This window comes from Echeneis naucrates, chromosome 6 (genome assembly GCF_900963305.1).
Source record: "Echeneis naucrates chromosome 6, fEcheNa1.1, whole genome shotgun sequence".
NCBI lineage: Eukaryota > Metazoa > Chordata > Actinopteri > Carangiformes > Echeneidae > Echeneis > Echeneis naucrates.
The window spans coordinates 5,950,654-5,965,921 of NC_042516.1; the positions used below are offsets into that span (position 1 = coordinate 5,950,654).

Sequence of the window (15,268 nt, forward strand, 5' to 3'; positions counted from 1 at the left end):
TAAACAAGAAAGAAACATCTTTTTTTGATGCTGCTAAATAATGCAGATTTAGTCTCATGCTTGAATAAACTTTGCACAATCACTTCACTTCCTCTCTCCTGTTGATTGCCTTTGAGCATCATTGACTAAGGGGGCCAGTTACATAAGCACATACATGTTTTTCTTTCTTTCTTTCTTTCTTTCTTTTTTTTCCCATTAGGAATGACGTAATTGACCCCAAGGCCTGTGTGGTGCTGTCACATCGATGAATCTGAACCTGTTTTCCCTAGCTTCATCCAGATGGTACCTTCTTTAAAGAAATGTCGTTGGATGGATTTCAGTCTGGCCTTCTTGCGAGTTCCTGCGCACAAATAGAATAACATGTCATACCTGTGTGCAGACAGCTCAGACTTCTGCAAAATTCTCTTTTTTCAAACCGTTGAGGACGAGAGACGATTGCAGAAATAGAACAGAACAGAGAGTTGTGGGAATCAAACTCAAACTCCATCTCCTATCATCAGACTCGAAAATAGATCTGAGCCCGAGGTGCTTCAGACTGCACTGCCTAGCCCCTCGTTCCCCTTAATTTTCAACTTTCTCCATTTGCACCAACATCCCAGTGTAGCAATACGCAGCTGCCTGGTACACTGGCGAAGCAGAATCACATTATTATAGGCCCCAAGCAGAGAAGAGCAACCACAGCTGTGCCTAGCAACAGTCCTAGCAACTGAAGGAAAATACTGTAGAAAACTCCAACTCCATGGAACCAATTATGTGAAATTCTGCTGTTTAACCTGAGATGCTTAGAAAATATTTATCGCGTGCCCAGTAAAAGGGAGGAAGAAGCTGAGTGGGTGTGCATGTGCGTGAATGTGTGCATGTGTGTGCTTCTACATGTTTGTGCATGGGTGGGAAGGTTCCCCATTCAAGTGCGCAGCGTTTTTATCAGACTGAATAACATTATGTCCTTGAGTCCGCGTGTGTGAGCTTTGGGAACAGCTATATTCCTATTCATGTACCACTGGCTTTATTTCCAGCATATTCTAATGAAAACACACAAAGAGCATCAGCCGTGAAGAAATGATGGTGAATGGTACGTTATGTTCCAGTTTACTTCGACTGATACTGTACAATAGTAGAGCTAGGAAATAAATAAAAACTGGGTGTGGTTGAGAGGAGAGAAGGGAATGAATATTTTTAGTTTAGGATGCCACTTCATGCAAGCACAAGCAGTCATCTAAAGGAAATGCAGTGGTCACAGCATTAAAACAAGAAGAATCAGCCCACCTGCCATATCACTCAAACAGTATTTTATCATCTCATATTGTTTGTATTGGGGTAAGCCTATCTTTCCGTGCTGATGGCCGCTCAGTAGCTTGTAAGCTGAAGCTTGTGTGGTATTTGTACTGACAAATCATCCCACATCTGCACTTATACCTGTGGTGAAATAGATTTTCTTCATCTGAATTGTGATCACTTTCTACCTTTTTTTTTTTTTTTTTTTTTTTTTTGCATGTGTTTTCACTTGCACACATCCCCCATGCGGCCCTCTAAATTAGGATCATGCATGAGCTCCTCCACTTGACTCCAGACAATGTTGATTGGATACCTGCTGAGCAACAGACTAAGCATTATCTAAATTGCAAAACCGGATTTTCAGCTCTCTTACATCTAACAGACAGCCAAGCTACCAGTGATCCACGGTCACTCCAAAAACTCACCAAAACATTAGCCTGGATGGTTGGGGTGCACGCATTCAAACCTGGATGTACCAGGAAAGGAAGAAAAAAAGCTTCCAGCGGGATGCTCTGAGAATGTGGACGTGACTGGTAAACAAGTTTTTAAGCCTCTGCTTGAGCCGTTTCCCTTATCCAGATGGTCTACTTTTAAAACTGCATGGAGTGGGCGTGAATAATAATTCCCTTAATCCATCCCAGTCTATGTGCTTTCTGATGCTGCTCTTGCACACGGACTAATGTTTGTCCTTTCATTTTGATATTAATCCTATGATGCACTCAGCTATGAGGTGTCGAGTACGATTTTAGTGACTCTGAAGTCAAAGTTTGCTTCGTTTTTGTGTTTTCAATGAAACACTGCTCAAAAAATGAAATAATCTCGTTCTCTCTGAAGGACGTGTTTTACTGGTACTGAGCTCACTGACCCCAAAACAAACTGCATCATCATTGCATGATGTCATTACTGGCTAATCTCTTTCACTTTCAGGAATCACTGCTGGGAGCAGAAAGCTCACTGAAACCAAAACACCCTTCATAAAATGGCTCCCTGATAGCACAAAAGATGTGCCGGAGAAAAGACAGATGACCCAAGAGAATCAGCCTGTAAATTATAGCATCACATGCTTTCACACTGGAACTCTATGCTCCAAAAACCTTTTGAAAATATGTTCAATTCTTATACCTAACTGTATATGATTGTCAGTGGTAAACTCCTCCAAGTGAGCACCCCCGCCCCTCCTCTTTATTGCCCTTCCATGTGCTACATGTTTACTTGCCTCCCTTTGTCTCACACATACCAAGAGCCATTTTCACTGGGTCTTAAAAAAGCCTATGAGATTTTCATGTCCTGATACCTCTTAACAGTGATACCATCTCTTCTCACAATGCCCACAAACAGCTCATTGTCCATTTCCTCATGTTGCGCCCAGCAGTGACGGGTTTTTTGTTTGTTTGTTTTTGTTTTTGTTCCATCTGGTTCCCCCACAGTTAGTGGGAATGCGCTGAGACGCCCCTAGAATAAATACATGCGAAATAGGCTACCCACAACGATGTAAAGAGCAAACTGGGCTTCCCTGACACCTAGCAAAAAAAAAAAAAACAAAACAACAACACAGGGAAAAAAACTCGCTCCTGAACTTGTAAGCAGCTCCCCATCAGCAACCTGCTCTCATTCTATGAACAGTGTCAATTCATCTTTAAAAACAAAAGCTTGAGTTGGTGTTGAGTAAAGGACGTAAATTCATGCGAGCCTTGCCTGGACGTGTGGCGGTGATTCCCCGCAGAAGGTGGCGCGTTTATGGGTGAAGCACAAAGGGTCTTTCCGCCGCCGCAGCTCCTGGTGCCAGCCTCCGCTCCGCTCCGCTCCGCTCCGCTGCCGGGAAGTGGTGGATGTCTGCTGGAGGAGAGCTCTGTGCGGACTGACGACACGCACGATTGGACAAGAAGGCAGACCGCTGACAGAGCACGCACAACATGACTATAGGCTCCCATCCCAAGTGTGTTACATAACGCAAGAGGCGTTACTTAACCGAGGAGCCCCACCACCGTATAGAAACATAAGCTGAGGACATGGTGATCTTTATGTTTCATTCATGAAATCCGGTTCATTATTCATAAACATACACGCTGCCATGTTGGAAATAAGGCAACCTTTATCCGACTATCATAGATGGATAGATAGATAGATAGATAGATAGATAGATAGATAGATAGATAGATAGATAGATAGATAGATAGATAGATAGATAGATAGATAGATAGATAGATAGATAGATTGATTGATTTATTGATCTAACACACTACACACAAGAGTATCAAAATATCACACGTAGTCTCTGTGTGTGTGTGTGTGTGTGTGTGTGTGTGTGTGTGTGTGTGTGTGTGTGTGTGTGTGTGTGTGTGTGTGTGTGTGCAGTCATGTACATGAAATCAAAACATCCAGATTGGTCTCAGTGTGAGAGCGTTGACTCTCCATGGTGCTGAAATCAGGCAGCTGTTCGCTTTATTTACGCCCATGCCGAGTCTGATTTAGCGCATGCGCGTTAAATACCCTAACCCCACGATTTTAACAGATTTCGGTGAGGGGGAGCAATAAAACTCAGAGAAGACTGACTCAGGTGCGATCACCCTGCGTCATATGACTGCCTGAAATAACCTGTGTGATATTTTATGTTGCATCGCATGAGCGGGCGTTCATCTTCTCCAGCTGCGTCAAACTGACGAAACTATGGATCCCTGGGTGGAGCTGAGCCAAGTGTGACCCGCAGGAGCAGCAGTTTGTCGACGCCTGCTGGAGCATCAGCATCCTGTCACAGTGCAGTGTGACCTGCAGTAATTCCCCATCATCATTATCACCATCAGCATGACCTGAATCACTGTGGCTGACTGCACAACTGTGTTGTGTTTGTTGTTGCACACTGTACACAGAATACTATCCAAACTTGAATCATCTTTAATTTCTCACAACTCACACTGACCAGGCTGAGGTAGGACAAGAGACAGTGTCCCATTCACTTCATTAGGTTCCTATTATAATCGTCAGATTATGTTTTGATGTCCTTTTCCCAGTCGTCTGCAGCATTCCACCATGATATCCCACTGAAACTGCATCCATCTGTCACCAAAGACAAATGAAAAACTACACTTTAGAGTTTACAGTTTAGGTGCATTGTCCCCTCAGCAGCAGTAACGTGGAGTCCAGACGGGATTTAAACCATTTCAATGAGGGAGTTCTGGATTAGACTGCGACTGTGGTCCTAGAGCTAAATTTTCCTATAAGACCTGAAAGCAGCATCTATCTTTGTTGTGTCTTTTCCACGAGGCATTGCGTTGTAATAACGGTCACTGGCCACTAGAGGTCGGTGGTGTTTTTTACGTGTTTCATGCCTTCGTCTGACTCCAAGTTCTCCGAATGTTTTGGATTTATCGTGTTCACACCTCTCTGCTGCATTTAAACGCAACATCGGCGGCTCTGGCTCATTTAACCATATTTATCCTCTCGCTTTCATCACTGGACACAAAAACACGAACCAACCAGCCAAAGAGTCACACTGAAATCCTATTCCGCCATTCATCCAATATCGTTCACTGAAATCTTCCGCTGAACCAAACTTCAAAACCTCCGATGTTTCTTTAAAAGAAATTTCACAATTTTACGATCAGCTCGTGTGCTGGGTCTGTGCGTAAAATCCCATCTAATCTGATCCTGTGTGTCCTTGAAAATTTCAAGGCTGTCAATGACTGTGATAAGGAGAAATACAACTCTTCTATAAATCATGGAAGAAGCCAAAAATGACAATTGATTTATTGTCACTTTTATTGTGTTCACTAAATAACATGGACAAATTGAAGTAAATCTCCAAAGTAAAGCGGACGGTTGTTTCCTGTGGACAGTTTGGACAGATAGACGACTGGCTGCTAACAACAACAACAACAACAACAACAACAACAGCAGAAAACTTTCCCACAAGCACGTTGCCACCTTTATCTCGTTGTTCTCGTGCTCGTCTATTTGTAGGTCTGTGACTTGGAATTGTTTGGGAAGCCGCGCAGTGAGCGACCATGTGGGCGTGTTTCACTCGACCCAACAGCCTCCGCTCTTGTGCGGAGTCCAGAGCGCAAAACGCACTTCTTCTGGTGCGACCAGAGAGCGCAAAAGTAGCAGCTCTCTCCGACCCTGACGCGCACACCACCATCTCCGGCTCCGGCTGCGGCGCGCTCCCCCCCCCCCTCCCACTCCCCCTCCCCTCCCCGAGATCAACTTCACTTGAGCGGGGGGAGAAAAAAAAAAAGTTTCTCAACATCTCCCGGTTACTCTTCCAGCCATGGACGCATCTCGAGTGGTAACGCTATATCTGGGCCTGCTCCTTGTTTTCCTTGGGAATATACCGCGTTTCCAGTCTGCTGCTATCATCTCTTCCTCCGCGCCGAGGAGGAACAGGGGAGCCGGGATCCCTCATCAGGACGGACAAAGGTCATCCAAATTCTTAAAAGACATCTTCGCGTCTTCGCATCCAGTCACGGTGGGCCACCGCAAAGAAGACCCAAAGGACGCTATTGTGCCTCACGAATACATGCTCTCTATATACAGGACGTACTCGGCTGCAGAGAAGCTCGGACTAAACGCCAGCTTTTTCCGCTCCTCTAAATCTGCCAACACCATAACAAGCTTTGTGGACAGAGGAACAGGTTGGTTTCAGTCCGCTGCTCCCTCCATCAGCTCGGTCTTGCATACGTCTGTACAACAGATCTCCAACGCGGTCCTCTTAGATCTGTTTTAGATATGGTTAACAGCATCTAATGTAGTGCATGGAATACTACAGATGAACGCGCTGACCGCGGTCGCCTTTGCGCTCGCTTTAAATCAGACAAAAAAGAACGCGCAAGTGCGATTTTACGAGCGCGAAATATCAATAAATCATAGGCACGGATGTTAAAAGGGAATATTTTTTGGAAGCTGTAGGATTAGTTCTGAGTCATGCTCCAAATTTCACGAGGATCTTTTTTTGTGCAAATGTGTCACCCCCCCCCCCCCCCCCCCTCCCCCGGATATTAAGTTATATTACGCTTAAATTAACCCCGGGGTAACACGACAGTAAAACACTAATTGAGGCGCTCCCCAAATGAAGGCAGTAAATCACTGTCAGTGCAGCCTGCAGCAGAACTATTCTGCTCTCAAACTCCGCGTAAACAGAGGAACAGAGGAGAAAGTCTGGATATTCAGGCAGGTTGTTGCTGCTTGTTTCATTTTCGATTTTTCATTGGCCCCCAATCATACACGGAGCTAAATATAAAATAGAATGACTTGAATCCCAAGTCGGACTCTTATGTAAAGAAGAAGAAGAAGAAAAAAACAAAACAAAACAAAAAAGAAAGGAAAAATAATAAGAAGAAATTCACAGTGTTGTCCTCATAGCACCCAGTATGGCCAACTTGAGCTGACAAAGGGAGCTGGGGGCCAGAGGCAGAGCTCGGTCGGTGTGAGAAACAGGTGTTTGGGTCAGTTAACATGTGTAACCAAGTGATTAGACCGGCCTGCGAGGACAAACATACTCTGATAAACACAAACACATCCAACACACACACGGGGACATAAGCCGAGTTAATCTTTGCAGGAGAAATAAAAGCTATCTTTGTTTGCGTTCCCTCCTGTCTCAAACACTCCGAGCCTCGGCTTTGGGACTCAGGGTGCGCGCTGCAAAAAATGCCCATCGGGAATCGGGCTGCTTCAGAACCGTTGTTTTTATTCAAAGACGGTGAGGTGGAGTTTCACTTATTTCCAGTGGATGTTAACCTTTTCTAGTCCCTGACGTGTCATAAAAAAAAAAAACACACAGACAACAAAACGTAGGGCTGAAAAAGCTCCGACTGCACAGAAAGAAATAGAATAATCTCACACGTTCGCTCCCCTTCAGAGAAAAGCAAAAACAGACTTGTGAATACAACGCTAAACGGTCATCTTGTGGCCACTTCTTGCAGTGTGAGCTGATTTGATAGGAAAAACGCCTCACTCTCCTCTCTGATTTTGATGTGATGTGTCACTGGCTCTGACCCCGAGCTGGACCCTCTGAGAGCAGCTTGGCATCGACGGCTGGTTGGAGTATTTGAACTCGGTGATCTAATTGAGTGTTCATGTCATAACATATCAAACACTGTCTATTTCCCCATAATGACCCAGCTCGGCCACGATGGGCACATCACCAAAAAACGATGAGGAAGGGTAACAAAATGAAAGAGCACTTCCCCTACTGTGAAGTGGCTCGAACTTCTTTTCTTTACTGCAGAATCTCCCTGTGTGACGGCCGCTATAATTACGCAAAATGATTTTTTTTTTTTACCCCTTCCCGTTGTCTCAGCTCGAGCGCCTTTGGTTTCTTCTGGGATTCCTCCCAGCATCCCGTAAGTGTTGCATTGCATTAACCTGAGGGATGGTCCTCACCTCGCTAACATCGGTGATTTAAATCGCCGCCATCAGCGGAGAAATGCACATGGGAGCAGGTCATGACGCGTAAAATCACAGGTTTCGCGTCTTTTACGCGTTATTCATCCACACAGAGACAGGTTTTACTGAGTGCACCTATATGATCTACGGCTTCTTTGGCTTTCCCACTTTTGTAGGTAAATGGAATTTGCTTATAAAAGCAGGCAGGGTATTTCCTGGAGGTCAGAAAAGGCAAGATCAGAAAAGAATAACCCGAATCTGAAAATTACTTTTGGCACTTGGGGTAACTCATTAAAGCGCAGATGGTTCAGCCCGGCCTCCCTCGCTCTCTTTCGCTCTCTCGCTCTCTTTCTCTCTTTTCCTCTCTCCCTCCTAAACCCCCTTCTCTAAACAGAGGCATAGATGACAAAAACATGTTATGCTTTTGTTCAGAAAACCCCCCAACAAACTAAAGCGCACAGGATGCTGCTTTAAAGCAATAAATTATAAAATATATGCCCGCCAGTTCACGATCCAGGTTCATATAATAAAAAAAGGAGATTTTAACTTTATTTTCTTTGATTAATTCTTTGTGAAAGCTTTGTACATTTTGAGCTGTCAATGCGAATATTATCTCAGTAACATCCAGAGTCTGCTCGGCCCGTGCGTGCGCACTTACAGGGGAATGTTGTCGTTGGCAGGATGAGACGAAATATAAGAGGGGAAGTGCTTTAATGAGGAAGATGGGAATTGAGAACTGTTAATTATTTGGTGAACTTGTATTCGATTTGTTTGAGGTCTTATAAAAAACAGAAACCTAATGTGGACCATACGCGCCGAGCCACTGAAACGAGCACCAGGTTTCAATCTGCTTTTACTGTTTGACTCGGTAGGGTTCACGGAGGGAAACTGACAACTGGATTCAAATGTCTCTTTAGAGAAACTTTTACAAACGATGTCACGGGGACGTTAAGATGTAGACATGTCACTTTTATTTATTTTTTCTGCGATTTAGACAGAAATTGAGACACTCAACAGAGGCGACGGGCTTTTATTTTTTTAAGAAACACCACAAGTCATTCATTATAACAAGCACTGAAATTCAGCCTCTGTATTTAAATCCCTTCGGATTTTTTTTTTCCTTTTTTAACAGCGTGTGGGACATTTGACATTTAAAATAACACTTTTCGCCTGTTCCCAAAGCAAATGAACTCAGATGTTATTGAATTAAATGTGTCTTGTTAATGTAGCTTTAGCTCTTTCTCCTCCAACTGCTGACGCTTGTTTTTGAGAACATTGACAATAAAAAAAACCCAAACAAACAAACATAAAATCAATTGGAAACCAGCCGGGAAGGAGAATTTTACTCCCCCTTTGTTTGTAGAATGCTTGTGTTTTTCATGATTATACGTGAATATGATGTAAAGCTACTTTCTATTTTTGCAGTAAGAAAATAGCAGCCAAACTGCAACCTCACTTTAAAGGTTGATGATAATATCACGCTGCACATAAATAATTCTGACCCAAAGAGGATTTTAAGACGGCCAGAAAACACTCGGGAGGTTTGTTAAAGTCTGGTATTTCATATCTGTTTGATGCATCGTCTCTGTGTTTTATATTTCAGCCACACTGCTTCGCCGTGGTGAAATATTTTCAGGCCTCCTGGGTCTCCAGCAGGGAATAATGCATTAATTGTGTATTGTTCAGTTGAGTGTACAGTATGTCACCTTTGGTCCGTTGTGTCTGGCAGCACCCAGGGGCCCTCACATCACTAGGCCCCTTGTTTTTCTGTTTTGTTGTTGTTGTTGATGATTATGCTTTTTCCTCTTCCTTTGCTTCACTACTCAGCAAGAGGTCTCAGAAAAAAAGAAAAAAAAAAAAAAAGAAAACGCACCACACATTTCTGACTGCTGCACAAATTTAAGACTTTCTCAAGCGGCAAAAAAAAAAAAAGGACTTCCAGTCTGCCAAAGTGGTGGAAATTAATAATGAATCTGTCAGCAAGTCAAATGAAAGCAGAAATATTTTCATTAAGCCTCAGTAGATTTGATTAAAAGTGGCGGGGACCTAAAAAATTTTATTGGATTGTTGATGCTACAATGTCAAAAAAAGAGTAACTCTGACCCTCGTATGATAGGATTATAAAAATAAATGCGTAATTATATCATGTTTTTGGAACAAGAAAGCACACATAACGTGACATAAAGTGTGTCTGCTTTGCGTTACGACATGAGTTCAAACACATTTGCCGGGAATGAAATGAAGAAACTTGAAGGACAATTTTCAAACTTAACCCTCATTTAACCTCCAGGGCCACAGAAGATGCAGCAGCATTTTATTGAGGCTAAATGTGTGATCAGATCAGAGTGAATCACTCGCTGGGTTTGTGCGCGGCCTGTGATACAAAGTTGGACTGAGGTGGGATAACCAACAACAAACATGGTGTTAACGATGAGGGAGTTTTTTTTTTTTCATCCCTGTCCGAACAGAGGACTTGTCAGCTGTAGTTTGTTTCAGAGAGGTTCAGGGTGGACATTTGAAAAACAAGAAGAGAGAGAGAGAGAGGGAGAGGGGTGGGGGTGGTTGGGGAGGGCTCTCTGTGAGAATGTGCCCCCCCCCCCCACTCTGAACACTGTACACCCTAAGTGAATCTGACTGCAATTATTTTCTTCTTTTATCCTTGCAGACGATCTTTTGCACTCTCCTCTGCGAAGACAAAAGTATCTGTTTGATGTCTCAACCCTTTCAGACAAAGAGGAGCTGGTCGGGGCGGAATTAAGGATATTCAGGAGAGGGCCCGGGGATTTGCAGACTTCCCTGCAGACGTCGGGCCTCTACGATATCCAGCTCTACCCCTGCCGCTCGGACAGGCTGCTGGACTCCAGGTCTCTGGACCCGCTCGACTCCACCAAAGTGGGCTGGGAGGTTTTGGACGTTTGGGAAATGTTCAAAGCGCACCAGCATCATTATCACCAACCTCATCATCGCCATCACCACCACCACCACCATCATCATCATCGCCAGCAGCAGCAGCAGCAGCAGCAGGGGAAACAGCTCTGCTTCCAGCTGAGGGTCACTCTGGGCAAATCAGACACCGAGGTGGACCTGAGGCAGCTGGGCCTGGACAGGAGCGGCCGGTCCCAGCAGGAAAAGGCCATCCTGGTGGCTTACACCCGCTCCAGGAAGAGGGAGAACCTGTTCAACGAGATGAAGGAGAAGATCAAGTCGCGGAGGGCGGTGGGCGAGAAGGAGGAGGCGGCGGGGAAGTCCGCCGAGGAGGAGGGGGTGTCGCCGAGGGGGGTGAAAGGAGAGGGGCCCAGGAGGCGGAGGAGGACCGCGCTGAGCAACCGGCACGGGAAGAGGCACGGGAAGAAATCCAAATCCAGGTGCAGCAAAAAGGCGCTGCATGTGAACTTCAAAGAACTGGGCTGGGACGACTGGATCATCGCACCCCTGGATTACGAGGCGTACCACTGCGAGGGGGTGTGCGACTTCCCCCTGAGGTCGCACCTCGAGCCGACCAACCACGCCATCATACAGACGCTCATGAACTCCATGGACCCCAACAGCACCCCGCCCAGCTGCTGCGTCCCCACCAAGCTCAGCCCCATCAGCATCCTCTACATTGACTCGGGAAACAACGTGGTGTACAAACAGTATGAGGACATGGTGGTGGAGCAGTGCGGGTGCAGGTAGCGGCCAATATTTTGGGGGGGAAAAAAACAAACAAACAAAAAAAAAAAAACAACAACAACTTTAAGAGACCAAAAACCAATCAAAGGTATGTGTCGATGGATCCCAGGTCGAAGATATAAAGTCCTCACAGCTCTGAAATGCTTTTTGACTGACGACGCACGAGTCGTTCTTCTAAAGGGACGCGCACAAAAGGCGATATCTGCTATTTATTCAGACTCAGCACAGTCACACGAATTTACACTCTCTGCCTTCAAGTGTTACGCACACACACTTCCTATCCAAGCAGCGAGTCATCACTCATCAGACGGCCTTTTGTTTTCCCCGGAGTGAGAAGCGTCCTACGCGGCGCACGGATTGGGAACACTGTGCGTGTGCGTGCGTGCGCGTCCTGACCCAAGGCGAGACGGGAGCCCGTCCAGTCCAACTGTGCACCTGTTCGTGCCGAGGCCAGAGGACGGCAGGCTCAGCCAGCCAGCGCTTTGTTGCAGCCCTGCCGTGTGATCCTGGTTGCCAGGCCGGATTCTTCTAGGTATGTGCATCCGGGCTGTAATTGGCACCGTCCAGCTGGAGCCATTACAGGCCCGAGCAAAGTGCCTGTTTTCCAAGTATAAATAAAGAAATGACTGGAACAAAACAAACAACAACAACAACAACAACAACAACAACAAAAAAGAAGTAAGGTCGTAAAATGAACAGAGGGGGTGAATGTCTGATCTACCAAACACGCACGCGCACACACACCCACAGACAAACACACACACGTGCACAAAAACTGGTCTGATGAGAGGAGATAAGATGGTGGTTGTGATGCCTTCAAGAGATTTTTTTTTTTTTTGCCTTACTGGAGACCAGTCGTCAGGCGCTGGGAGATGCGTCGTGCGCCTTCGCGGACAGATGAGGACACAAAACAGACTTGTGCCTGAGTGGGGCCCTATTGTAAAAAAAACAAACAAACAAACAAAAAAAAAAAAAAAAACAAAAAGAAAAAACAAACAAACAAATTAAATAAGAGAGAGAGAGAGAGAGAGAAAATAGAAAGCACACATTACTGAGGTGAACTTTTTGCTCAAAAGTCTGCATCCTTACGAAATGCACTTCCACAACTGACTGCGCCAAGGACACGCGGTCAGCGAGAAAGTTTGTCCTCTCTGACGGAAATATTAAGAAAAGACTCGCAAAGGAGACGATATTTAAATGCACATTAGCTTTGAATGCACTGCTGTTCATTGTTGTTGTTTTTCCCTTTTTGAGCTGTAAATATTTGTACAGTCGAAAACTTTACAAAGTGCAACGAATGAAGAAATGAGAAAACGGCATTTCTTTGTAAATATACAAAATGCACTCAAATCGGTATAATTTCTATTCTATAATTATTTTATTATTTGTGATGTACAGAGTTTCATGATAATCATATATTTCTTACATTGATAAGAGTAATTTAAGGTGTATTCGATTTTTACTTTTTTTTGCAGAGGGTGGAAAATACCATTATTAATGTCTACCTCATAATTGCATATAGGATCTGAGTTTTGAGGTGCATTCAGTTAGAGTGTAAAGAGCTTTTACAATGATATATAAGATCATTTATATACATATATTACTGGATAATATTCCACACCATTACTGTACAAATAAAACTGAAATCAAAGTCTACCAGCCTGCTACCTCTGATGATTAATTCCACTCCATTTCCTTTCATTCATTTATATTCAACAGAGTCCGAATTCCCTAAAAAACAATACTCCGATGGTATTTCCCTACGAGAATTTTTTTTTAATTATTTTCATACAAACATGCCCATTTTACTGGGGATTTTAAAGTTTAGGCTTGAAAATTCTGATTGTCCATATCAATACTCATTCAAAACAATATTTACAATGCAATATTTACAACTTTGTCATTTATTAAAAATATAGAAATTACATCAGTTTAAGATGGTGCAGAATAAGGTAAATGGAGGCAAATACCGTTAAAGTTATGTTTCCTGAAAGCTTCTTTCTTTTTTTTTTTTGTGTAAATAAAAGTCTGCTCTAGAATAGCGGCATATGATATTTACTGTGCATATGGTGCACATATACCTTTGCCTTCAGGTATCCTAGCTAATCTGTTCTCCTCCTTTGTAAACAGTCATCATAGCCAACAAATGTCACTATTCAGAGACCAGCTGCAGGATTGCACCATGAAAACCCTATAAGCATATGGTGACCATCCAAGCAGAAGGAAATCCACTGACTGACTGTCACTGATATGGCACTGAATGTACGAACCCCAGCTATTTCCCAATGAAGTAGCCCCGCCTGGGTCAAGTTTACTTAACACTTTAATGTTTCCCAATCTTTGGATGAAAAAAAAAAAAAAAAGAAGTTGGAAAGAAGGGATTGCTTCCATATAGGCTATCGACCTTGGCCTGGAAACAATTAGGAAATTGCTTTGAAATGCTATATGTTGTCCAGGCTCTTGTACAGTATCATGTCACTCCTCACATGTTTGCTAGGGGGAAACAGAGGATGCTAAGTGCACTCTTTAGCAGTCACCACAAATGACTGACACAACAACCATTCCCTTGAGTATAACCAAATGGCCCCCTAGGCTATGTGTCTGGAACGCCATCGCTGGGGTGCAACTATGAGCTGTGCTATCCCTCCTGCTCACAAGTGCACTTTGGGAGTTACTATATGCACCACCATGACCCTCTTTCAGTGACAGGGAAGAGAACTTTGGCAGTTGATTCTGGATTAGAATAGCAACTGCACAGCAACTTGTAATGTAAAGCTTTACTTTTTGAGTGAGATTTATTTGACAAGCCCTCCGTTTTGGTGGGTAATATCTCTGGCCCGGAGGTGAGACTGAAAGTTAAGGGGAACAGTTAAATAGTGATGAAAAGGAAAGGAATGCTTTGTTTAACCGCTTCAATCCCTCACTCTCAAGTTAAATGTTCTAATAAAATTCTTCATCACAACTGCTGCTTTGTCCCTCAACTCCACACAAAAGTGGAGGGACCTAGAAAAAAACTTGTTTATTTGAAACTTAGTTCCAATATGTTGGCCTAAGTGAAGCAAAAATGGCAAAGAGATGGGCCCTTTTCATCAGAAATGTGGAGAATGTATAACACAAATAGTCCTGACACCCCACATCTGTGCATGGGGGCTCCTTTGCAGAGCTCTGTAAAGCTGCATAAGTGAAGATCTACAAGGTGTTGCTTTGAGTGGAAAGTGTCTGCGAGACATAAAAGAGAAAGAAAAAAAAAAAAAAACCCGTCTTCGCTCATACAGAGATGCAAATGTTCCTCATACTCCACCTCTCTGTTATCAGTGATGTCCTCATCGGTGTCAAGAAAGATATAAATCACGCTGATCTCTCCGGGAGTGAGGACCTCTTTGCAAGCAAAAATTTGTAAAGCTGGAAGGAACATGAGAAAATGTATTATAAGGACTTGAATGGAGATGCAGAGAGAACTTGGTCACTGCCAGAGCCCAACATTTAAGGTGCTACTACTGCAGAAGGCAGATTATTATTTAATTGTCACTGACAATGTCTTTGCTAACGGATTTTTTTTTCCTGTAGAAGGGTCCTGGGCTCTTTTTTTCAGTTCCTATCAGACACCCTGGTTAACTTTACAAGTAAAGCTTGACACCCTTTTGCAGTCAAGAATGCGGACCAGAGCAAGGTGGCGCATCTCTGTGCTAAACAGATGCACTGATGAAGATTCTGAAGTACATGTTTTGGGCATTTGCATACAGCATTGTTTAGAGAGTGTGAGTTTCTACGTTCATGTGTGTGCGTTGTGAGTGCGTATCAGTGGACAGAAGGGTAGCGGCGTACACAGATGGACAGATGAGTGGTGCAAGAGAGCGGCAGATGCCTGAAGTGACCCCTTCTGCTGCCTTTCATTGAACCACTGGCTTCCACACAAAGGCAGGGGCGGCCCTAAACATTA

The 15,268-nt window shown here is 44.0% G+C and overlaps 1 protein-coding gene across 1 annotated transcript; it reads left to right on the plus strand.

The window, feature by feature from the left end:
- Nucleotides 1-5,539: 5,539 nt before the first annotated feature.
- On the plus strand, nucleotides 5,540-12,738 carry gdf6a (growth differentiation factor 6a). Its single transcript, XM_029504916.1, has 3 exons — nucleotides 5,540-5,903; nucleotides 10,322-10,618; nucleotides 10,688-12,738. Exons 1-3 carry the CDS (start codon nucleotides 5,540-5,542, stop codon nucleotides 11,329-11,331), a joined length of 1,305 nt encoding a protein of 434 aa, XP_029360776.1. The 3' UTR covers nucleotides 11,332-12,738.
- The last annotated feature ends 2,530 nt before the right edge of the window (nucleotides 12,739-15,268 follow it).

What these genes read in the sequence shown, in the direction of transcription:
- gdf6a (XM_029504916.1), top strand. Translation starts at nt 5,540, where the DNA reads ATGGACGCATCTCGAGTGGTAACGCTATATCTGGGCCTGCTCCTTGTT. An exon ending in CTTTGTGGACAGAGGAACAG is followed by an intron (nt 5,904 to 10,321) that starts GTTGGTTTCAGT and finishes TTATCCTTGCAG; the next exon opens with ACGATCTTTTGCACTCTCCT. An exon ending in TCATTATCACCAACCTCATC is followed by an intron (nt 10,619 to 10,687) that starts ATCGCCATCACC and finishes AGCAGGGGAAAC; the next exon opens with AGCTCTGCTTCCAGCTGAGG.